This window comes from Dermacentor variabilis, chromosome 9 (assembly GCF_050947875.1).
Source record: "Dermacentor variabilis isolate Ectoservices chromosome 9, ASM5094787v1, whole genome shotgun sequence".
Classification (NCBI taxonomy): Eukaryota; Metazoa; Arthropoda; class Arachnida; order Ixodida; family Ixodidae; genus Dermacentor; species Dermacentor variabilis.
In genome coordinates, this window is record NC_134576.1 from 146737700 (window position 1) to 146764086 (window position 26387).

A 26387-nucleotide genomic window follows, 5' to 3' on the forward strand; every position below is an offset into this window, starting at 1 on the left:
AACCATGTCCGCGGTAAACTGTCGCCCACGATCGCTGATTACTATGCGAGGAGGTCCATGTCGGAGTATAACGTTAGCCAGCAAGAAGATAGAAACTTCCGTAGCTGTGGCCGATGGTAATGCGGCGGTCTCACAATAGCGGGTAAGGTGATCTACGCAAACGATAACCCAACGATTACCCTTGGAGGATCGCGGGAAAGGGCCCAGAAGATCTATACCAACTTGCTCAAAGGGGACGCTAGAAGGGGGAACTGGTTGAAGCAGGCCATGTGGTGCTTGTGGCGGATGCTTGTAGCGCTGGCATTGAGAGCAGCTGGCGACGTACTGTTCGATATCTTTCCGCATCTTAGGCCAGTAAAAACGTTCTTGAGCCCGGTAGAGTCTACGTGTGGAACCAAGATGACTGGAAGTTGGGTCATCGTGCATGGCGTGTAATACTTGGTGGCGAAGGTTCTTGGGGACAACTAAAAGGTAGCGTGCACCGGTGGTCGAGTAGCTCTTCTTATACAGCGCGCCACCATCCCGTAGGCGAAAGCGACTGCCTGCAGGCGACTCCTGTGCTGCCGCGAAGAGCGGTTGTAAGCTCTCGTCCTTGTGCTGCTCGGATATGACGGTACCCATATCCGAAAATTCCGGGGACACAAAAGCGATGTATTCATCAAAATTGTCCGCATCACATTCAGTTGTTTGAAGTGGCATCCGAGAGAGACAATCAGCGTCAGCATGCCGCCGGCCACTTTTGTAGCAAATAACGAAATCGTATTCCTGTAGACGGAGGGCCCAGCGCGCTAGTCGTCCTGAGGGATCCCGCAGATTCACAAGCCAGCATAGCGAATGATGATCTGTTATCACAGTGAAGGGGTGCCCATAGAGATACGAACAAAACCGTTGCACGGCGAAGATGACCGCCAGACACTCTTGTTCGGTGACTGTGTAGTTGCGCTCGGAGCAGCTCAAGGACCAGCTAGCGTAAGAGATCACGTGCTCACTGTCGCCAACACGCTGAACTAGCACAGCACCGATGCCTACGCCGCTGGCATCGGTGTGAAGCTCAGTTGGTGATGAAGGATCAAAGTGGCGAAGAATTGGTTGGGATGTCAACAGGAACTTGAGCTGGCGAAACGATGAGTCACAATCTGCAGTCCACTCAAAGGGAACGCCTTTTTGGAGAAGGCGTGTAAGGGGATGAGCTATGTCAGCAAACCGGAGAATGAATCGGCGAAAATAGGAGCACAAGCCCAAGAAACTTCTTAACTGCTTGACAGAGTTGGGTACTCTGAATGCTTCTACGGCCGCAGTCTTTTGTGGATCTGGTCGGATGCCTTCAGCGACCAGATGGCCTAGCACAAGAGTTTGTCGTTCCCCAAAACGGCATTTTTTTTAATTGAGCACAAGACCCGCTTTCTCCAAGCAGTTCAAGACCAAATCCAAACGTTTGTTCTGCTCACTAAACGTTCGCCCTAAGATCACAACGTCGTCTAAGTAGCACATGCAAACTTCCCATTTTAAGTCGCGTAATATCGTGTCCATGAACCTTTCGAACGTTGCGGGCGCATTACACAACCCAAAAGGCATCACGTTAAACTCAAATAGTCCGTCGGGTGTTACAAATGCTGTCTTTTCTCTGTCGTCCTTGTGTATAGGAATTTGCCAGTAACCTGACCGTAAATTGATTGAGGAAAAGTAAGATGCCGCAAAGAGACAGTCGATGGCGTCGTCAATTCGTGGGAGCGGATATACATCTTTCTTAGTAACGGCGTTTAGGCGACGGTAAGCAACACAGAACCGCCACGTACAGTCTTTCTTCTTCACCAATATCACGGGGGCTGCCCAAGGACTAGATGATTCTCGAATGACGCCTTTGCATAGCATTTCTTGGACCTGATCGCTGATTATCTTGCGTTCTGATGGGGATACACAATAGGGTTTTTGTCGGATTGGCTGGGCGGCTCCTGTGTTGATGCGGTGACGAGTTCTGGACGCAGGAATTGATGGCAGTCCATCGTGCTGCGCAAAGTCGAATACCGAGGTATGTTTCGTAAGCAGGGCCATCAAAACTTGACGCTCGTTATCGCTGAGTGACTTATCAATCATGGAAAGTATCTTTGAGCTCCCGGGGCTCGAGACACTGGTTGCTCCTCCATCGGGGAGCTCTGCAAGTACTGCCACCGATACGGGAGAGTCTTCCTGAAACGTGGCAATCTTTAGGCCTTGAGGTAGCACTGCCGCTTCAGTGGAACAGTTTAGCGCCCACAGGCCCGCGCATCCATTGGTCACTGAGACTACGCAGTGCGGAACTAACACGTTTTTCTTGAGGCAGTTCCGATGTACAGGTTCCACTGCAGCGTCGAACGAGATAGGAGTCTGAGATGAACAGGCGACGGCAACACGCATCGCGGATAAGGCGAGCACAACTGTATCCTCAGACACGCATGGCACACTCTCCCGGCAAGCTTCACCTTCAAAGAGCACAGTTGAAACACTGGTGTCGACGCTGAGTTCTCCCGTCCGGCAGTCAACATTCGCACCACACAATGGCAAAAGGTCAATCCCCAGAATCACGTCATGCGAGGAGTGAGGAAGAACAGTAAACTCTGCATTAAAAACTTTCCCACCCAATGACACATCCACGTTACACACACCAACCGGGTATAATGATTCACCACTGACTCCACGGAAACTTGTGCACTGGTCCTAACGAAACGTAACCTTGCGTCCCAGAAGGCCTTTAAACCCTACACTCATGACCGAGACAGTTGCTCCCGTGTCAACTAAAGCCATTGTAGAGACCCCATCAATCAGTACATGAACCTTATTCTTTAGCATGAAAATAGTTGGAGGCAGTTGAGTCGGCAGCACACATTTTCCAGCGACCTCACCTCCATCGGCCGCGCTGGCTAGTTTCCCGGCGGGGGTGACACAAAATGGCGCCGAGGCGATGGTGACGTGAATCGCGGCCGAGGGGATGGTGATCGGGAGGCTCGGAAGGCCGGTGGTGGCGTCAGAGTACGGTCAGAGGCAGGGGAGCGGTAGCGGTTCCGGGTTCTTTCTTCTCCAAAGTAGGTCTCCTGGGCGGTGCATTGGTCCTCTCGAAAGTGGCTTCCTGAAGTGGAGTCTCCTGGCCACTGATTGCGCAGTGTACGACCGCTAAACTGCATAGTCGGCGCTGACGATCCGTAGTTTGATGCTCGGCGTCGGCTACAGTACCTAGCTATATGGCCAGGCATGCCGCAGCAGTAACACACTGGCGAAGGGCGAACTTCAGAATGCGGATTGAAGTATTCTGCCGAAGACATCAGTTGAGGGTAACGAGGCTCTTCCCCTTGAAAGTCGTAGGTAGCGGCGAGTCTTCGTGGACGAAAGTTGCGTGGGCGTGGATCAAAACGTTCAGGGGGCGAATCATTGCGTGGTGGTTCGGTCGTAATGCAATGCGGTTCGTCTCTGGAGCCGTTAAGATCCGCGACGTTTACCGAGTGGTTCCAAGTAGCCGAAGGGGGTTCCCAAAGAGTGTCTCGGAAAACGGAGGAGCTGCAACGTGGCGCCGCATAGCGTGCCTGTTCGTCATGTCACTGGAGCTCCTCGCGGACTATCTGGCGGATGGCGGACGAAAGGTCTGAGAGAGGAGGACTCGTGTCAACACTTGCTACAGTCGTTACATTGGCCAGCCGTCCAAACTTTGGTGTAATTCGGCGAGTCTTCAGCGCCTCGAACGTACGGCAGTGCCGTATCAGTTCTGATACAGTGTGCAAGTTCTCTTTACCAATGAGGAAGTTGTACACGTCTTCCGCTATTCCTTTTACCACGTGCCCCACTTTATCTTCCTCTGTCATTTGAGGGTTGACAGTGCGGCACAGCTGCAAAATTTCTTCGATATAGGTAGTGCAAGTCTTGCCGGGTACCTGAGCTCTCTGGGCTAATGTGAGTTCCGCACGTTTCCTCTTTGCGTACGAGTCCCCAAAACACTTTTTGATCTCCTCAACGAAGCGTGTCCATGTAGTTAGCATGTCTGCGTGGTTGTCATACTATACCAACGCCGTGCCGGCCAAGAAGAAAACAACGTTCCTAAGCTGACTGGCAGCGTTCCAGTTATTGTATTGGCTTACCCTTTCGTAATGGGTTAGCCACTCATCCACATCTTCCTCTGCCTTTGCCGAGAATGTGCGTGGCTCTCGGTAGTGCTGGATAGGGACTGGGCTCGCCGAGGCACTGCTGGTGAGGGTATTTTGCTCTGTGGCCATGACTGAGCGCGACGGCGAAAGTCCGGCGAGGCGACGGCTTCGGCGTAGCTCTTGTGCTGGTGGCTCCGTTGTAGGTCGTGGGAGTTACCCCCACAGCTCCGCCAAATGTTACACAGGAGGTGTTTTAATGCAGAACCAGATGAATCTGGTTGATAGGCGCGGTTCTTGAAGAGCGGTCTCGCGGCAGCTTGGCTAACGTCGTTCTCTTCCTTCTTTCATCTGGTTGTCTGCGCGGCAAGCGTGATTCATGACAGCTTGTGACACATGTCTCAGTATTGCTTCTCTTTCCACTAAGCAATGCTAACGACTCATGAAAAAAAAATTTTTTAATAATTTACAACATTTATTAGGGATGGAAACACCGTCACTTGCATGCAAAGGCCATAAATATATACAGGGTGTCCCAATTAACTACCATGTACCAATATTTTAAAACGGAGCAATGCATTACTTAAAGAAAACCTGATGCATATTGTTGACAGTATATTGTAGCAGCTGTCAGTAATTTTTTCGTTACTAATTATCTAACTGGAGACATACTATCCTAATTATCAACGTGTGAGTCGGGCATTTGAAGGCACAGCCAAGGGACATCTAACTGCGGTATTTTCAGGGACGTACTAATTACATACTCATTTTTTCTGACTGATAAACAAACCCCGCGAGATATGGAGAATACCATGTATCTGTGCTCCCACTCAAATCCTAAAGCAGCACCCTCGAACTACCTCCCTCTGAGTTATCCACAATAAAATAAAGGAAATGAAGAAAGACATCGTGATCGCGCGAATGCCTTATCTGCCGTGCCCTGGCCGAAGTAACACATCACGTTTGGTGTTAGTTGGAAACAAGCTGTGATAGCTGTTGTCTTAGCGTAGATAAAGTCCACGCATGTTTTCTTTTTTTTGCCACGATACCTATCGCCACAAGAGCGAATTGACAACGCCAGTGCAAAAATTTAAAGGTGCATTTTGTTTCGTCCCAGTCACATGTCTTTCTCTAATGAGCAGAAAGTAAACATGATCCTTGCCTTGAAATCTGCGAATGGCAACAAGAGGAAGGCCGCAAATATATGTATCAGTCATGGAAGTGTGGCGGTAGACCAAATGCATCGACTATCATCAGAAATTATGAGAACCTGAGACAAACCGGCAGCTGGAAGAAACAGCGGCGGAAGACTCCATCTTTGAGTTCTAGCCTACGCACGAATGTCCTAGCATAAATGGCCCCAAACCCTCATACTAGCCTGCGAGACGTGGCCGCCCAAGTACCAATTTCCAAGTCAACACAAATGATGGCCTTTCAACCATACCACTTTAACCAGCACCAATGCTTGGAAGATAAGGAGCTGCAGAATTGTCTAGATTTCTCGAATTGAATCTTCACAAAAGCCGATGAGTCACTGGACTTTTTGAGCAACATCATGTGCAAAAATGAAGCCAATTTTTGCAGAAACACCTAGTTAAGTTTGCATATTGCACACTATTTGAGGGACTCCAATCCACGCTGGGTAAAGCACAATCGGCACCTGTACCAGTGGTCAGTCAATGCGCGGTTCGGAATTTACACTGGTGCTATAATCTGTCCCATTTTCTTTGATCACATTCTAACTGGACAGCATTACCTGAACGAAATTCTTGAAGGAGTAGTGGATGAGTTTTTTAGCGAAGTTCCGCTGTCACGTCTTCCATTTCTGTGGTATCAGCAAGATGGACCACCAGCACACAGCAGCAGCCAAGCACGAAACGAGCTGGATGCGACTTTTCATGTGCAGTAGATTGGAAGGCACAGGCCTGTAAATTGGCCAGCTAGGTCACCTGACCTCTCTCTACTCTATTTCTTTGAGTTTATGTGAAAGCTTGTGCTTACATGATCGAGAGGGATGTCAGATTAGTTCAAGGCAACGATGACGGATACATGCCACAGAATTCCGGCATCGGTCAACAAGAAAGCCACTGAAGGTGTGATAAAATGGACACAGTACTGCTTAGCTGCAAAAGGAGACCTATTCGAACACGTCTTCTCGGCAGCAGCTGGTGTTCAACAAAGCTTACAAATTCATAGGTAATAAGGGCACACTGAAATATTCTGTGCGTGTGTGTGTGTGCGCGCACCAATTCAGCTTACGTAGAAGTGGTGTATTTACTTTCTTGAATGCATCGGTTTTGTTTTTTCTCTACACGTTCACTTCAAGGTCTGTTTATCTCGCTTTTATTTTTTGATACAAACCTGTTTTTGCAACATGTATTGTGGGGTTCTCCTCCGTACTCTTGGGACAAAGGAACGACAACACAGTAGTGCAAACAATCACAAGGGCATTTATTGCACCTTTCATAGATCAATGCCTGCTAGCCAAGTTACTATCCACAATACATGCTGATGGGCACGCGACAAATCTAGAAGTCCGACTCACTGCGACCGGATAGCGAGCGAATATGTTCGCCCCATGCTGGATCCCAACGCCTGGTCGTTTGCACGTACGGTCACGCGAACGGTAGCGCGTTCCAAGGCGGCCACGCAAGACTGTCTCGCAGAAGCATGGATCGGCGCACGCGCGGCACGGCACGTCCGTACTGCTTGCTGTCCCAAACCCAAGAGCGAGCGTGTTCTCCCTTGCGCCCAGGTAACCCCGCCGCAGCGCAACACTCACGCCAGGCCACGCCGCGAAGCCGGATTACAGGAGACGCGCTATGCGGGAAAAACATGTCGGGGGACGCGCGAGAGTCGCGCATCCCCACAGTATACACTCTCATGAAAAATAAAACGATCACTTTAATTTGGCTCTAGTCCAAAGCAAGTTTCTGATGCAAAATGAACCTTCGCGCGTGTCCTTCTGATGCGGTGCGAGCAAAGCTGGGATTTTGAAACATTCAATGCCTACTACATTGCTTTTCACATTTTGTGCATGGTTGGAGCAGCGCTTCGGCTGCGGTATCAAGGGGCTTTTGTTATCAATGTGATCAGTCGGCCATGAGAGACAGGTAATAAGTGTGACATAGAAATGAGAGGAAGGAATAGCTGTGAAGCTGCAAAACCTGCTGTAGCTGCTCCTTCCGTACCGTTATCAAGCTGATGTGCTGTATCTTTGGGTTTGCGATAGGCAATGCAGTTGTTTTCAATTGGCTTATTTGAGGGCGCTGCTTTATGATGCGGGTGGGAGCGCAGTCACGTGGCATTTTCCATACTTCGTGAGGTTTCTTTGCCAGTCGGAAAAAAATGTATGCAATTAGTACATCGCTGAAAACACCACTTTTAGATGTCATTTTGGGTGCCTGCAAATGCCTCGTTGACACTTTGATAATTATGACAGTACTTCTCGAGTTAGTAAATTACTTGCATTTACCAAATTAAATCTCAGTAATGAAATAATTACTGGCAGCTACTCCACTGTACCGGAAACAATATGCACTAGGTTTTCTTAGAGTAACGCAACTGCTCTTTTCTTTAATCTTGGGGCATGATAGTTGAACACTGTATAATTCACTCAGTAACCGAAACGAGGCCAAGCCGGATTCACTCGAAATCAGAATCAACAGAAGTCATGCATAGCAGCGCTTATACTCGTACTTACAGAAAAACAAAGAGAGAGAGAGAGGCTGCAGTTTCGCCGGAAAGGTGAAACAGTATTAGCAATAGCCAAGTACGCGACAATTACATGAAGGAAGATTACACCACCGAGAGGGCTCGGGGCTGTGAAATTGAACTGTCTCCTACCATGAGATTTTGTATATACAGTACTGATATAATGCTGTCAATTCAGTGCTCAGTTCTTTGAGGTCACACGAAGTTTCTTCAAGTGCAAGGAACACACACACACAAAGGGTTCGGAAAGCTGGTCGGGCCCCAGCCCCCTCCCGGAAAAATGAACTCTCCACCTATGCACCAAGTCATGCACCATAAACTCAGTGGTCACTTCTTTTTACTTGTGCATTATGATTTGACTGCATTCTAAAGTAATCTCTACAACTGTCCTCATTGATTGTACAGTGAAGGCGCACGTTCCAAGCACCATTTTGGGCACACTGGCTACCCCACAGAAGAGGGAAGCATTTTCCAACTTTCCACTGGCAACTCCTGGTCACACGATGTTCACACTAAAGGCACCGGAACCATACACCCCAATGAGTGAGCTAGCTGCATTGAGGCAAAGCCCACTGCCAGAACTGTCTTCAGAAAAGGACCGCTATATCTGCCGGCGCAGCTTGGAGGACTTCAGTACAAATGTGGTGAGTTCACGCATGTAGACATGTTCAGACCACTTGAGACACTTTTAATTGGTGGGCAGGAGCACATAGCATTGCATGAAAAGTTATGTAAGTGTTAGCTTGCAAGAACTTGGAACTAGTCCTTGTGAGGGCTCTTGTTCGCACCCTGTGAACTGCCATTAGGAAAAACGGCAACATACACGCAGGGCACTTTTGGAGCTTCTGTGCTGCCCAACTGTCACTCAGTTCCACTGATCAATGAAAAAAGCAACAAGCCCAACTTGCAGCCCTGCGGATTGCATTTAACCAAAACTTTGGTGCCACATTGCATTGTTTTTAGGGTTATTCACTTGTAAAATTAAAAATGCCGGTACATGAGAAAGGCTTTCTCCCACATTTCGCCCAGTGACTAAACATATTGCAGCCAATTAGAACAGCACCTTTTTATTGCATAACAGAAACTTTCATTATAAGGTGGTCCCCTTTACCTTTTCCCTCCGATGGCATCCTTTTGGACTACAAGCTTGAAACGCCTGTAGAACATCACATTGCACGTTCTTTGTTTGCTTGCTTCTGCACATTGTCTGTGTTATCATACTTTTACATCTGCTTACAATCTACATCTGCTTCACAGGTGTAGTTTCTTGCATAACGGGCCTGTCATTATCAGATCTAAGCAATTTGGTAGCATATCCTGGAATTTTCATGATAGCTAGTTACTATATAACATCCTATAAATAAGGGGTCCACCATGCTTAGTGTTCATGTGTCCAGCCTGCCTTCAGAGTTTAGCATTTCTCTTGTGGCACAAGTTCACCCAGTAATTTTCCTTCAAGTGCTTCTCCACCCATTGCATCTTCACATCGTCATCATCAGCCTATTTTATGTCCACTGCAGGACGAAGGCCTTTCCCTGCAATCTTTATGTACCCCTGTCCTGCCCCAACAGATTCCAACTTGCGCCTGTGAATTTCTTAATTTGATCACCCCACCTAGTTTTCTACCGTCCTCGACTGCGCTTCCCTTCTCTTGGCAGCCATTCTGTAACTCTAATGGTCCACCGGTTATCTATCCTACGCATCTTCACCTACAGTGCAAACATACTGGACGCAAATGAACAAGGACGCCACACGAGCACTGCATGGTGTCATCTTTCCTTCATGCCCAGTTTTTCTGGTCAGCGCTGTCGGTAAAGATATAAATGTGTCTACTTGTCCAACTAGCTGCTGTTTATCACCCACTGCCTGCCTCTTTCGTGTGATAGCCCTGATACTTTTGTGGTGTTGCATTTACGTTTCACTAAAAACAACTGCAGTGCCGGGCAAGGGCTTGTGCCTTGAGCAGGGCTTCTTGGTTGGAAGGCCCAAACATCGTCCTGACAGGACTGGAAGCAGTTGACCGTGATGCTGTCAGTTCTATAGTGAAGGCCCTGGGCGGTTTCACCACCGAAGCTGAGGTCAGTGATCGCACCACACACATCATATGTGGCACCGCGGGCGGAAAGCCACGGCGGACCCTCAGTGTGCTGTTTGCTCTTGCAAGGGGCAGCTGCTGGCTGCTGCCTATCCAGTGGGTAAGTGTCTGCAAACCAGTGCAGCCATTCCTCCTCGCTGTTAGTGAGTTGCCTTGTATTAAGATGACACGGCACAACTGCATTTTCTCTGAAACTCCACAAGATCAATGGGGAACATGAAAAAACTTAAACATTTGAATATGTGGAACTTGCCCCAGATGAAGTAGTGCAGTGACTTTGCAACACATTTAAAGGTTCTATGCAATGTCATTTTGTTGCTATAAGAGACCGGATATTTTGGCCTGTGCATTATTTTTGGATTGGATTGAATAACTTTAATGAAAGGTCCTGCGGGCTACGGGACGCAAGGTCTCGTAGAGCAGGCTACTCCCATGTTGGGACCAGGAGTTGTAACTCCCTGGCCGCATCGGACCTAGCGGAGCAGCTCTGTGCATTATGTGACCTGCCTAACTCCAGTCTCAACAAGAACGCATCTATCCATGTTTCTAACTAATTTCTCTCAATATGATGTCTATTATTCAGCTTTCCTTGGTAGCCTTTGACACTACAGGTTGTTACTGCAGAATAATCATTACACGTTTTTGTTCTCAAGGATACCGGCGAGCTGTTATTCACCGTTTGGTAGTGACTATGAAATGTTATTCAGCCAACTTGTCTTAGCCCTACTTTTGTCTTACATTTTGTTAATGTGGGTTTATGCAAGTGCTTCCAAATGCAGCACTATAGCTTGACTTACTGCTTTTGTTTGGCATTCCTTTTGCTCCACCAATAAATTGATGAGGGGGGTGTAATTTGCCGCAGGCTTACCAATCCTTAGAGAGTGGCCGCTGGTTGGACGAGGGCGCTTTCGCATTGAGTCGGCCCAGGTCGGCCGTAGGGAAAAAACGGAAGTCGTCGGGGTGCCTCGTGGTACCTGCTGCTCTGCTGGATGGCCAGGGTCCTTTCTACGTCGGCCCAGCGACAGCACCTCCCCCCCAGCGCATCCGTGATCTGCTACTGCTTCTGGGCGCGGAGGTAATGCAGGAAAACCTCAAAGTGTCGCCTTTGCATGGCTAGGTTGAATGTATTGAAAGTGAATTGCAGAAAAAAGAATTTTCCAGGCAACCTTGTTCGAAGAGCAGTTAATATTTCTAGATGTTGGACACCTTCCAGTATTGCTTATGCAGTAAATCCCTGTTCATACTTCTTTCGAGGGACTGCGGAAAAGAAAATACAACAGCTGGAAAAATGTAATATTAAGGAAGGCCTCAAATCGCCACAGCAGTGTCGGAAATAGCTCTCAATGGCTGCCAGTACAGTTATTAAACATCTCGGTGCTCGTACTGTGACTGGGGACTACACATGAGCATGTGTATAATTAAAGGACATGTAGGATGTTTCGCAACGGTGGACCGTTTTTACTCAAAGCATGCTTCACCGCAATATTTAGCATATGCTTCACTGCATAACATGATTTTACTGTGGCGAAGCCGACTAAAGGGAACCGGCAATTATGCAAATTTTACCTGCTTCAAAATGTAGCCCTTTGCTTGGCGGATTTGGGCCAGTGTGCATGGTTCCTGGTTGGTTCTGACCAATGAAGATATCCTTGGGCGCTTTGCCAACTTCTCTGTGCCTATTGCCTCCTGATGTGCTTGTGCAGCATTTTGCAGCTTTGGTTGCTACATGTTGGTCGCTTGTTGCAACATGTGAGCAAATTTACTTCTGCATCGGTAATATTTCTTTTTGTGATCAGTGTCCATCGCAGTTTAAGATGTGGGAACATTACAGAATAGCAGCGTATCAAATGGAAACATAACACAGTCGGACCTCGGAAAAATAGTCCGAAAATCTTGTTCACCCAAAAGAATAAAATTTATCAGGCTGAGAGTGGCTTAAAAAAGTCGCAGTTTCGCCTGAAAAGTGAAGTATTGATTGCGATAGCAAATTAGTGGACAGCTATACGATGTAAGAATAGTAGTTTTGTCGGCCGTATAAACTTGTAAACATAGGTGTACTATACTCGTGGGCAACTTTCTGTGGCTATGAAGGTACAGGCGCGTGGCTGCTGCACATGTGTTACTGCGCCAAGTAGTCCGGCAGCATTTGACTGTGCTTTTGGTTGCTGGGAACAGAAGCTGAATCGACTCAACTTCCACGTGCGACGGTTTCGTGTTTCCCCAGATGTGAAAGGGAAAAGCTGCAAAATATGCGAACTTTTACACTCGGTGGTGTGTTCTGTCTTATTCAACTGTTGCTAATAAGGTGTCTATTTTCTCTTCTCCAGCCTAAACTAATGTGCATTAAAACACTGCACTCTTTTCAGAAGCGCTTTTCCTTGTGTGCGCTTTGCCTTCGTTGCTTTCTTTTCATAACCACAGAAAGTTTTCTGCGAGTAGAACTAAATTAATAAGCATGGTGTCATGTACGCACAAGCCCACATGAACACATCTCACTCAACGACTGCAGAAACTCGCTGTAAAAACGCTGCAATGAGGAAATGTGGCAGCAGCAGCGAGCAAAGTGACATTTGTGCAGCCGCTTGCATCAATGAAAACACAGCGCAGCGCGGACTCTGTACACATCGCAGATGGCTTTCAAGATGAAGCGGCCTGGCCGGTAGGGCACAGCCACCTGTGCCGCCCGGGATAGAATGCTCCCCCCCCCCCCCCCCCAAGCCTTGCACGCGACTGAAGGCGACGTGCTTCCTTCCCGTTTTCTGCCGTTGCATGCGCTCGTCAACTCACCCTCGCATGCTTTCACTCACACATACAGCTTTGTCGCACACTTGTTGCCTGTTGATATTGTACGGAACTTCACACCAACACTGACAGCAGAAATGCGCCTGGAGTGTCCATATAATTGCTATCTCAATAAAAAATCTCTTATGATACCCTGCCTCATACCGTGCTTGTAGGCAATCACATTTGCTTGGATTTACGCAAGAGTGATGTCTCCATATACAGTCAACAAGAGTGTCACTGCATTGGTGACCTCCGTTGGTGGAGATTGCCATGGAGATAGAAGAAACGAGCCACATTACGTTGCACCACTAGGCTCTTGCAAAAGCACAGAAGGTGGCACCGCACAAACACGCACAATAATGCGACAGTGTCTCCAAGACACAACTCTGCTCTGTGGGCGCACCCTGTGCAAAATAGCAACCAAAGTTTTAAAAAATAAATAAAACTGATTCTGCATTAAGTGATTATGACGATAGTGCTGACCGGAAAAAAAGAAAGTGTCCCCTGATGCATTTGTATCGTCTGAGGAGGCCATGTGGCTGCAATACTAGCTCATTTAAAGGGGTGGAGACATGAAAATTTTCGTTCATGCGTTCTTCAATTCAAGCATTGCGTACTACTTCATGAAGCACGATACACACCACGGGATTCATATATACCCGATAAATAATTTAATAATGGCATTATTATACCAAGCGATTTCGGTTTTGGTTTCTGGGCTCGAGGTGATGGGGGCTATGACGTCATAGGAGAGGAAACGCAACACGGCTTGGTCACATGGGTCACAAAAATAGTGACGTAAAACTATGCTACGTCGTCTGCTCGCACATAAGCGTGTTCTGCCAGCAGAGGTAAACAACTGGCAATTCGAAGTGCATGTCGCGATTATTATAATTATTGTGAAGAGCAACAACAACAGTAAGAAAATATTGCGGCTTGTGAGAGTCAGTGATTCATACCGAAGCACCGTGAGCTTTAGCTTTGAAGTGAACCGGAAAAGGCCTAGCGACGATATCGGCGGCGCTGAACGATCAGAGGCGGTGAGGCTGCCGTCGGTGCCAGAGTGACCACTCCTCGGTTGCTGATCGGCCACTTCGCTGTACAGCTGCCGCACAAATGGGCCTCTACGGCAAGGAAATCTCACCATTTGCGAGCAAAACCGCTGTCGCACGGGAGCCTGCGAATGGCAAACGGCGTGCGGCGAGTTTCCGTGCCAGTAACGTCGACAGGCCTCCACATTGAGAAAGGCCAAGCGAACGAGAGACCGCTCCGAGCTGCCGAACTATGTGACTGGCAGATGCTACGCCAACTGCTCTCCGCGACAGTGCTGTGCATGTCTTGGTTAGCCAGGGGCCAGGGTTAGCTCGGTTACAGTGTTCTAGAAGCCTGTAGCATAGCGAAAGGATTTTTAGAATGACAGGAAGCTGAGCTAATTAATTAGGATTCGTAATGCAAATTAAGGGGCAATTGCGTTCAGACATTGACACGAGAGGAGAGAAGCGGACAACACGAACGCCGCATATCCTGGTCCCTTTTGGAGTTGGCCGGCTAGTGTTACACTCAACGTGTAAAGGCCCGTCCACATTACCGGCACGGCAACTCGCCGCACGCAGTTTGCCGTTCGCGGGCCGCCGTGCAGCGTTTGTTTTGTCCACTTCTCTCCTCCTGTGTCCGTGTCTGCACGCCTTACCCCTTCTTTGCATTAAGAAGGAATTTCTATACGCCTGTGGCTCGGTCATAGTGGAGGCTATGCTTGGTCGCTCGGCTCAGCAGGCTCCGTAATCTGCATTTCATCGCTACTCATCATACGTCACGTTTTTGTGCTAGTGTGCTATGACGTCAATATTTTCGTTCCTCCGCTGTGACGTCATAACTGCCGCCCTAGCGATGGGTCTCGACCATGAGAAGGAGCTTTTAATGACTTTTTAGAGCTGAATTAAAATTATTTTGAAATGTTTGCAGCGTCCAATACCTCGTTGTAGGTGTCTTTGCATACAGAAGCAGCCTACAACATACTTTCTATAGCCTCAAAATTTGGTGTCCCAATCCCTTTAATGTTTGCACACTTTGGAGCGTATCTTGTCCCACAACGATCGTCATCTGTCTTGCCCGCATTTCCTTGCTTCAACGCTGTGAGCCCAGTGCTTTTCAAGAAAGGAAACGCAAGCAAGATAGATGACGATTATTGTTGTGGGACAAATATGCACCTGCAAAGGGTGCAACTGTTCTAACAGTGCTCCTCTGCCAGGCCCTCAATAATAATTTACACCTCCAATACAGTTTAGGCCAAGTTTACGTCTGTCTTGTCAACTGAGGAAGAGCGGGCATGGCCTCCGAGACAGTAAGATGGTGAGCGTCCACCTCCAAATCTTGGAGCCTGTAGAGTGGACCACTGAAAGCCAAGCCAGCAGAAAATTCAACATCGCAGCCTCCAAGATCGGGTGGCGTTGCCCAGAACGAGCGATTTAGTCAGGAAAATCGAACTTCATGGCTCAATTCGTCAGAAAAATCGGTAGCAACAATGCATTAGCTTTATGGGAACCCTGACGGTGCGTTTGACTTCTGGAATATCCATCAAGTCTAAAAATTCATTGGCTACTGTGTGTCTAAAGGGCCAGCTTGACCGACCTCATTGTATAGAGGTTGAACTGTAGTGTGGGGACCATGGACCAAGCAGCCCACATGAACGCGGTACTATAGCAGACTGAAGAGTGCCTCAAGTAACCTGGTATGGCGAGAGCCTTGCTTTGTGCTTCACCCATGATCAAAATTCTGCTTCAGTCAATTCAATTTAGCTTTCTTGTATGCAACAAGTTTCTTTCATTAACATAGGTTGGGAAGATGTTTAGATTGGCAGATGTCTAATGAAAGTACTGTTGTTTCATGTGTATTGAAATGTGGAAGTCGGTGTTGGCCCCAAGCTAAAGCTTCCTCTGAGCTGCAAAATGCTGGTACATTGACATTCCTCTTAGTTTTGTCTCGCAGTGCTCGAGGATGTTTTTATATCTTTAAATAATTGAAACAAAAGCTTGCTTTAGTGCATTTTGTGGGAGGCAGATGTCATGAAATATGTGATAATTAGAATTTCTAATGAATGGACTTAGGCTCTATGGCATAACATGATTTTTAAGAGCTAATAAAACCTTATGACTTACCTAAATGCATGCAGATTTTTCATGCAAGTAATGGCTGCTTTTTCTTGTAATTCCCCTAAATATCTGGTCTTTCTATATCTGCCAGATAAATAACCTGTTTGGTGGTAAAACACAAAACAAAGCGTGTGGTATTTTTTATAGTACATTGAATTGTGTGAAAGAAGGGAGTTGACACCCATGCAGATATCTCCATCATATCTGCGCTGCCAGATAGCCCTGGGTGACCCGCAGCGTGGCCAATGGCTATCCCAGATCACACACCTCTCCGAACGCTGGCTTCTCGGTATGCACCTCTCGCATTTTCTCCCTGCTGCTTCGTTGTCTTGTGAGATATCTACAGCACTAAAGATGAATGCTTAACATGAGGTAGTCGCTGTGTTCGCCTTTAACTTTGACTATGCCGTACAAGTCAAGCAAGCAACTAGACCAGCTTCATTTTGTCTGTTGTGGCACTGTGACGTTATTTTCACAGAAGTCTCTGTATTTTTGTGAAAAGTAATTTCAGTATTTACCATGGCTTACAGTTGTCTGTTGCCCAGAGAAACCCCATCATATCGACTGTTTGTGTAATATTTCAAATTACGACACTTGCACTTCTGTATTTTGATCTGTTGAATGAGACATTACTTCCTTGTACTGCACATTGTTCTTAAGTTATGCAGAGTTTTATGTTCATAATCTGAAAACAACTTGGTTAGCAACCTTTTTCAGGTTATTACACAGCCTACACGGGGTAATAATATCTTGCATTTAATTCTCGGAACTGCCCCGAGACAGTTGACCAAATTGTCTATTAATGGTTCTAGTGATCATTCCTTACTGCAAGTAATTCTTAACGTACTCATTTTTTAAAGGTTTTGCTACTAAAAGATGTAATTATAATAAAGCCAATTACATTATGAATTCCGAACTAGATATATTCTTTTCCTAGGTGCTGTTACCTTCATTTCATAGTAGGTTGGTGGAGGAGAATTAGATGCTCTTCAGGAATAAAATACCTTGGTTAACCAGTATGTTCCTCTCATTAGGCTAACCAATGATAAATCTAATCCATGGTTTGCCAGATCCCTACGTTTACTGAGAAACAGGAAGAAGCACCACTCGGAAAGTGCTACACACTTGCACACAGGAGCTGCTTGGGACTCTTACAAAGAAAGCTTAAAAATGTATTGTTCTGCCCTGTCTTCGTAACGATAAATACTTCACTCGTGACTTACCATCTCTTCTAAAATGTAATCCCAGAAAGTCTTTAGTAAAATTCTGTCTCGCATCTTCAGGCAATCATTAGAGACTGGCATGCTGCCCTAAGACTGGAAGATAGCAAAGGTCATACCTACATTTATGTCAGGTAATAAATACACAATGGAAAACTACTGTCCAATATAATTAACATCTATATGCTGCAAAATGCTAGAACATGTAATTGCATAAAATTTCTACAGCCACCTGGAAGCCAACAAATTTTTCTTTTCTGATCAACACAGATTTTGAAAAAAGCTCTCATGTGAGGTGCAATTATTTGAATTAACAACTGATTTACATACTAACATTGAAGAGGATCTACAAACTGATTGTGCTTTTCTACATATTTCAAAAGTGTTTAACCTCTTAGCACATTGCCGTTTGATTTTGAAATTATCTGCTGTTAAATTAGATTCTCTTACACTAACATGGATTCGCAGTTCACAGCAGTTATCTTTCCTCTCCTTTTTCACACATTACTTCAGATGTACCACAAGGCAGCGTTCTTTGGCTGTTACTGTTTCTAATATACATCGATGACTTACTGAATAACATTTTTTCACATGTGCGCATTTTTACAGACGACTGCATTCTTTATCGTTCCATCAAGTGTGCTGATGGTCATACAATCCTCCAAAAAGATCCAGAACTCATTTCTCTTTGGCGCAACACTTGGCTAATGAAGCTTAATGTTTCTTAATATAAAATTAACTGTTAGCTGCAAGCATTCTAAATCTACGTTTCTTTATCACATAACTAACATCACTATTTTGCGTGATACTCAATATAAATATCTTGGTGTTAACCTAACTTCTGACTCTTTCATGGTCAACACACATTGCATACATATGTGCCGATTCTTTGAGATCATTAGGGTACATACGCCGCAAGTTACATATACTAAAGATATTCATAAACTAACTTATCTAACATTTGTTCGACCTCAGCTTGGATACGCTGCATCCGACTGGTCTCCCCATGAGAAATATTTGATTGAAAAACTTGAATCTATTCAGACTAGGGCTGCACATTCCGTTTGACGTTGTTATAACTATAACAAAAGCATAACACAAATTAAACTCAATGTCTTACTACAGCCCTTGCATGATCGTCGTGGTGTAGCCCTGCCATCATTATTTCATAAATACATCCATAATACAGCACCATCAGTTCTCTTGTAACTCCTCATTACAGGTCACAACGGTTGTACAGTAGGTTCAATTTCATGCGCATCTGCGGAAAGAGTAATGCATTTAACTACTCCGCTCTTCCAAGAGCCATCACCTTTGGAATGACTTTTCTGACACCATAGCTTATGAAAGTGACCAAGAAAATTTCCGTCTTCTTCTAACAACGAATTTTTCAAACTCTACATAACCTTACATATTATTTTTGTTGTTTCCTTTCCTGTTATTAATGTGCAACTATGTGTTAAATACTATTTTGTTATAGCCTAATTATATCCTGCTCACTCTGTAGTTCTAGTGATTATATTTTACCGTGTGAAATTTTGTTGTTGAATGAGCAGTCGCATTCAAAAGCATTAGGTTTGTTCCTTGTGTATATTGTAATACTATATTACTGTATATTAGCGCATTTCTTAACCTGAATTTTGTGTATATGTATTCACATATGTATTCTAATTATTGTATGTTATAATCTTTCATTGTACTCTCCCCCCTTACACAATGCCTATAGGGGCTTGTAAAATATATTTAAATAAATGTGTAAATGCTATAAAAAGTAGTATACTAATAGTACTACTGGTGTACCGGTACGATCTTGACTATACAGTCTGCACTAAGCAAAACAAACTTCTAGTTCAATCTGGATCATAGTTGAATGACAACTGTTTCAGGAGTAAAATTTCCTTTCTTGGCATAATTACAAGCATCTTTAACCTGTCGCACACTATGCGAGCTTTTGGACATAACACCAAATGGCTTAGAGTGTTATCAATAGTAAACCAGCAATATCACACCTCTAAATGTCAGTTGTGATAAAAAGCAATAAATTTGCTGTAGGAGAAAATTTCAATTCAGTACAACTGTATTTAGTGTTCCACTTGGATGTAGAAGTTTTTCCAAGACAAGTGCTTTTTTGCATTTTGAGAGGACTCGCTAACAGCTTTTTCCACCTGCAGAAATCCAAAAAATGGATGTTATTCTCAAATGCAACAGTTCTGGTTCAGTCACCAGAGCAGGACAAATTTTTCTTTAGGCATTTCTTTTTTGACACAAACGTAATGGTGTCCTCACAGTTTTCAGTATCTAACGATGAAAATTTTTCATTGCGGACTTTCATTTGAATATATTTCGGCTGGTTAGCAAGTTTAAAGGAAATTTACCTCAATTAAAACAGTAATTTATACAAAGGTCAAAGTATTAGTTGCCCAGCCCTAGTCTTTTGTCCGAATGAAGATCATTTAGGAGCAAAGCAGAAAGAAAATTGTCATCCAGCCAACAGTAGCACGGAGATGCAAAGGAGCCCCATATGTGTTTGCCAGCAATAATGCTTTACAGGCATTATTTGATAGTGAGTAAGGAATGTTCTGCTTTTGTTTGCAGATTGTGTCTCTGAACATCAGGTTCTGCCCTATGACAACTACCTGCTGCAGAAGCCATCTAGCAGTAACCATTGATCATCACCTAGTCATCCAAGCATACCTTCTACGCACAAAATTTGAAACTTCATTCTTTTAGTCTCATGATTTTATCTTCCCTTTTATAGAGGACAACGTAACATGGTATTTGTTCATAGTCACAATGTTAATACATAGTCGTAGTGACGTGTGAAAGCTACAAGGTGTGCGACGCCTTGTGTGAGATGCCTTCTTTTTTTACAGTGGCACCTTTTTACTGAGGGTGTGCGAATATTCGAAACTTTCAAATAATGAATCAAATAGTGTCTTATTGAAGTCTGTCGTCGAATTAAGTACAGTCAAACCTGGATATATCAAACCCACATAGAAATAGTTGTTGTATATAAAAAACAGTAGCAAAATCCCCTTGAAAATTTTTGTGTAAAATTTTGATTGTATATATCAAATTACCTGTATACTGAACTTTTTTTGTTATCCCTTTCAGATTCGATATATCGGGGTATGACTGTAGTCACTATTCGTAAATGTGAATATTTTTCCAATGCTTTACTATTTCAAAACTTCAACTGCACCCAAATAAATACAAAATTGTAGCAAAGGTGCAGTAAATTTTCTCCCCTGCGGGCATAGTATAGACATAAAATGTGAACTTGCGTAGTGGAGCAGGCTGTGTCACTTCTGTAGCCATACATTGCAGGCTGTACAGTGCTCTCTGAAGAGCCCTGTGCATGCGAAGTAAGTGCTTGTTTGCTCCTAATGCTCCATTTGTGCTTTTAATAAAGATCACTTCATAACGTACTATGTAATGACAGAAACTTGCCAGCTTTAAGAACACTAGGATGTGAACTTCGTTTTATGGTTATTCATTATTTGAAAAGTATTCAATATTCGATTCGATTTGCCTCTGGCACTATTAGATTCATATTCGATTTGGTCTCAAAAATTGCTATTCACACACCCCTACTTTTTACCACCTTTTATGAATTTATACGAGTTGTTTGTCTTGGATGTGCACACTTCATGACTTTTAGCAACAACGTGCAAATTCTTGCTCTCTGTACTTTCAGTGCTGCCTTATGATGACCACCATTATTTATTGCCGAGATGTGTGCACAGCATGTCTGTGTAATGCTATCCACTGCTGCTGTACACTAACAGTTTGAAAGCCAGTGCAGCCAAGGACAAAACTAAGCAGATCACAGGACATCCTCACTGCCTAATTGACCATCCTGGAATTAAGGTGCACTATTGGAATTAAGAATTATTAGAACCATGATTAAGAATGCTGCAGATACATAGAGGTGATTTTGTGTCAGGTTGAACACAGCTTCTCTTAATTTTGGGATGTATGTTGGGCTGTGAGGAAATTGTTATTGGTATTGTGGAACCCACTTGTGATGCCAGTTATAACGAGTGATCTGTTATTATAAACAAACATAGCATGAAAGTTATTTTCATGCTGTCTATGTCACATGCCAATGAATAGCTACATTTCTGTGGCTGCCACTTGACCATAGCCAGAAAAAACACACACGGCACACTTGTTTATTCTTTTAGTGAGAAATGTCCTCGTGCCTAGCTTTATTGCGACAAGTCTAGAAATGTTCCTGTGTCATGATGTGTTGATGTGACGTGCGGCACATCCATTATCAAATTAAAGTACCTGCTGTCTTATGTGTTTGCCAACCTTCATAATTCCACTGTCATCCTTTTACATGTTGACAGCTTATGGTACAGTTTCTACAACTTTGAGAATATTGTCACAAGCCTTCAGAAGTGTTCTTGGGGGTTTAATAAACTGCAGAGCAGCTGGCTTCTGGAAAACACATTCGTCGAGGTTGGCTCCCGAGCAGGGAAGAGAAGCGCGGTCCTCTTTGTTCTTTTGGAATCGACCCACTTGCCCTCAACCGACTACCTACATGTGGGATACATGGCATGTACATACCCCGTTCCGAACAAAAGCATCGTCTTGATGCTGCAAAATAGGCGTAAGCAACAAAACAAACGAAAAAATAACAACGCAGACAAAGCGAAAGTACGAAAAAAGAACAAAGAAACGTGCTGCTGGCACAGTAAACGAAAAGCAAAAACGAAGGGTGAATGTGAGAAAAAAAAAATTATGAATGTGCAGTGTATGGCTTCATACGCACAAAATGAACTATCTCCGAGCTCAGTTGTCTTTATGTCTGGGACCACTTCGTAGTTAACATCACTGACGCAGTGTAGTACTTTATACGGACCAAAACACCGGCTCAGTAACTTTTCACAGAGGCCACGGCGACGAACAGGGGTCCACACCCAAACTTGGTCTCCAGTGTTGTAGAACACGTCCCTGTGGCAGATGTTGTAGCGGCGTGCGTCCATCTGCTGCCGCTGGCCGATGTGCAGCCAATATGAGCTGCCGAGCTTCCTCGGCACGCTCGGCAAATTCATCAGCGTCGGCTGTCAAGTGGTCGCTGTCTTGACACGGCAGCATAGCATCCAGCATTGTCTGGACTCTGCGGCCGTAGAGAAGGCGAAATGGTGTGAATCTCATAGTCTCTTGCACAGCGGTGTCATACGCGAAGGTCACGCAAGGCAAGATCCAATCCCACGTTTTGTGTTGGACGTTGATGTACATGGAGATCATGTCTGCGATCGTCTTAGTCAGTCGCTTGGTAAGTCCATTGGTCTGTGAATGATACGCAGTCGTCGTTCGATGCCTGGTGTTGCTTAATTCGAAAACTTCATCCATAAGCAGGACAGTGAATGCTGTCCCCTTGTCTGTTATGACAGTGGAAGGAGCACCGTGATGCAGTACGATGTGGCGCATGAAGAATTGCGCTATTTCTGAAGCTGTCGCTCGTGGGATCGCCTGCGTCTCAGCATAACATGGTAAATAATCAGTCGCGATGATGACACATTTGTTGCCGTCGGCAGAAAGAGGAAATGGTCCAAGAATGTCCATGTCAACTTGGTTGAAATGCATGCGAGCTGTTTTGATTGGCTGAAGGAAGCCAGCCGGCTTAATGGGAGGTGTCTTTCAGCGCTGGCATTCACGGCAGCCTTTAACATACTGTTTGGCGTTTGCCGAAAGCCCAGGCCAATAGTACATCCTGCTTAATCTAGTGAGTGTTCGTGAGAAGCCTAAATGGCCAGATGTGGGTTCATCATGGCAAGCGAAGAGGACGTCACCTTGCATGTCTCTTGGGACCACCAGAAGGTAAGCACGGCTGTTTGAATGGGCATTCTTCTTGTACAGCACATTGTCTTGTAGACAAAGGGAAGTCAACGAGCGGGGTATGATGTGGTATGGCTGTGCCACAGCCCTCTAAATGATCGATCAACGGTCGAATCTCAGTGTTGTCACTGTGCCGTGTGATCAAGTCTGACAAACTAATGGTGTCCAGGAAGCAGTCATCGTCCTCCGTTTCCTGACTGACACGATCAACGGGTGCGCGAGACTATGTAACAGCGTCTTTGTGCCTACGGCCAGACTTATAAATGATGGTGATGTCAAATTCCTGTAGCCGCAAGCTCCACCATGCCAGTCATCCTGAAGGATTGCGCATGCTTGCCAAGCAACAGAGAGCATGGTGGTTCGTCACTACTTTGAAGGGACGACCATAGAAGTAGGGGCGAAACGTGATAATCGCCCACACGACTGCGAGGCACTCTTTCTCTGTAGTTTAATAATTCACCTCGGCACAGGACAGTGAGCGGCTGGCATAGGCTGTAACTCTTTCCACTCCATCTTCACGCTGGACGAGCACTGTGCCAAGTCCAATGCTAATGGCGTCTGTATGCACCTCTGTATCGGCATCATCGTCAAAATGTGCAAGAACGGGTGCTGACTGTAGGCACTGTCGTAATTCGGCAAAAGCTGCCTATTGCTCATTATGCCAGACAAGTGACGTGTCGTCAGAGGCTCCGCTATCTTCGAAAAGCCCTTAATAAACCGGTGATAGTAGGCACACAAACCCAGGAAGCGCCAGACAGCCTTCTTATCAGCAGGAGCTGTAAATGCGGCCACAGCGGCAAGTTTGTCGGGATAGGGTCGGTCCCCTTTGGCACTTACTACAGGCCCGAGGAACTTGTGCTTTTTGTAACCGAAGTGGCACTTTTCTGGCTTCTAGCACACTCCGCAGGTGGTCAAGATGCTGCTCAAAAGTTTCTAAGTACGACCACATCATCAAGGTACACAAGACAAGTCTGCCACTTCAGTCCAGTGAGGACAGTGTCTTATCATTCAGTGGAAAGTAGCCGAGGCTGAACACAAGCCAAAAGGAAGGACTCGAAATTCATAGACCATCTGGAGTCACAAAGGCTTTTTTCTCGCGGTCTCATTCGTCTACCTCGATTTGCCAGTAGCCACATTTTAAATTGAGAGAAGAAAAACAGTGGGCACACCGTAGCCTGTCTAACAAGTCGATACGCGGCAGCAGGTACACGCCCTTTTTAGTTGTGTTAAACTTTCAGTAGTCGACACAGAAGCAGAGCGTTCAGTCTTTTTGACAAATGATCGGAGGCGACCACGGGCTGTTGGAAGGTTCGATGATGCCATCGTCAAGCATCTCCCGGACCTGTATATGTATGGCTTTGCATTCTTTTGCTGACATGCGGTAAGGCTGCTGGTGTATCGGACATGCATCCTTGAACGTGGTGATCCTGTATCTAGTGATGGGAGTCTGGCATACCTTTGAACTCGCGAAGCAGGTCCAGAATTCATGCAAGAGCTTGCGCAGTGCTGTCTGGCTATCGGTAGACAGTTCAGAATCGATGTCGATATGGCCCAGAGGCTTGTCTGCTGTCTCCACTACTTTCGACATGAAACAGCTGTTAACTTTTGCTACTTCATGTGCAAATGCTATTGAAGTGCCGTGGAAAAGGTGTTGATACTCGTTGCTAAAGTTGGTAACGAGCAACTGCGATTGGCCATCCCGAAGCTGTGTAGCACTTCTAGCCACACAAACACCTTGCCTCAAGAGGTGTTCCAAATTACGTAGTTTCGGCCACCGCTTCGCCATCGCGTAAGCCACAGCATGTGACGTCGACGAGGACACTGGTTCATGGAGAGAGCGTTGCACTGTCTCCAGAAACACGAAGTACGTCGGCACGCCGTTGATTGTCCTGAGCATCGATTGCTCGGTCGGCTGGGAATGGGATGCAACGCTCTTGAAGATTAATAATAGCGCCATACTCCTGCAGAAAGTCAACGCCAAGAATAACGTGGCTCAAGCATTTGCGTAACACAAGGCAACATGCTACGAATGTAGATCCTTGGATTTCAATTCTAGTGCAGGTGCCCAGTAGGGTAACGATGTGGCCGGCAGCCGTCCGAATCTGCTAGTTATACCACGGCGTGATTACTTTCTTCAGCTGTGTTGCCATTTTCCCGCTTAATATAGGGAAGTCTGTGCCGGTGTCCGCTAAAGTAGTAACAGCGTAACCGTCAATAGTCGCTGCTATATTGAGAGAAAGTCGGTCGTGCTGTTCAGGTGCAGGTGGTGTCTAATCGGGATCTGTCAGTGTCTGCATCGGTCGGGGGTCTTCAGAGCACTTCGATCGCCAGCGACCTCGCCCCCAAAGATCGGTTTAGTTAGTTTTCAGGCGGGGACTGGGTGACCTCACGGTAGAATACCACTGGGGCGGAGGTGAAAATCGTCTCGGATACAGTGGCCACGACTGCCGCCTGCCAGGCGGCAGTCGTGGCATCTCTTGGGGTGTGAAGGCCAGTTTTCCCATGGATTCAGTGCCTGCGCGATTAACTCGAGATGATTTCGGTTGTCACCATCTATCCAAATATCAAGTGCATCGCTGTTACTTCGTTAGTCCTACCTTCTTTGCTTAGACGACTGATCCGGAGACCAGGGGCCCTATAACGTAAAACTATTGCAATCTGTTTTTATTCTAATCTCCTGGTGCCAAATTTACATAACCGCCGACACAAGATCGGGCGGTAATGCGCAGCGTTGTTTAATAAGCCCAATGAAGCACGCTCCTCGTTTATAGAAGGCCACTTTTTTTGCTTTCGAAGCCAATAGTGTTGCCTACATCGAGCAGATTTCCTTATCGAATTGGTTGACAAGAGGCGAGGAGGACGCTTAGGTGAAGTGGGGTTCGATGGTCCCGAGCCAAAACTGAAAGTATAGACAACCGACTGAAGAAGGTATATGCCGGCGTATATGATTGACCCCTTAGCTTGTGGTGGATGGTCGAAAATCGCGGCAGCGTGCGACGTAACGTTAAAAATGCCACCAGAACAGATCCTCAGCAAATAAGAGTTGGCAAAGTGACGTCGCATACGTGCCGAAAGGGCTTCATAAGGTTATAGTGCCAGGGAAAAATGTTTATTATAGGCAAATCCATGCTCCTGGAGTGCTCCCAGTATATATATAGAGCCAGAGCAATCGGTGGGCAGCCATCTTCTATTCCTTTCGGAACGGGGCAGCCTCCGGCCGTTCAGAGAAAAGAAGCCAGTTTTGTTCGGCATATTATTGCGTGCTTTACGCGTGCACGTCACTTTGGCGCTATGACTTCTCGCGGTTTTGTGACATCGCATGACAGACAGGCGGAATGGGCGCAGCCAGAAAACGTTTGACCAATGGAAGAGTATTATGCTGAAAAAGGCATCGAATGAGACATAATTATTTTTATTTCGTTCGGACTAACCAGGCATAATCAGTATGCACACGGCCTGGATAAAAGAA

General features: G+C 45.8%; 1 protein-coding gene across 1 annotated transcript in view; it reads left to right on the top strand.

Annotated features, from left to right (window-relative positions):
* Positions 1-22636, top strand: part of MCPH1 (Microcephalin) — a 28258-nt gene extending 5622 nt beyond the window's left edge. The window contains exons 5-9 of the mRNA XM_075669883.1: positions 8226-8464; positions 9758-10015; positions 10778-10990; positions 16038-16137; positions 19664-22636. Of these exons, the coding sequence (XP_075525998.1) occupies positions 8226-8464; positions 9758-10015; positions 10778-10990; positions 16038-16137; positions 19664-19737 (884 nt within the window). The 3' untranslated portion in view covers positions 19738-22636. The remainder of the gene's footprint in view (positions 1-8225; positions 8465-9757; positions 10016-10777; positions 10991-16037; positions 16138-19663) is intronic.
* Positions 22637-26387: the final 3751 nt, after the last annotated feature.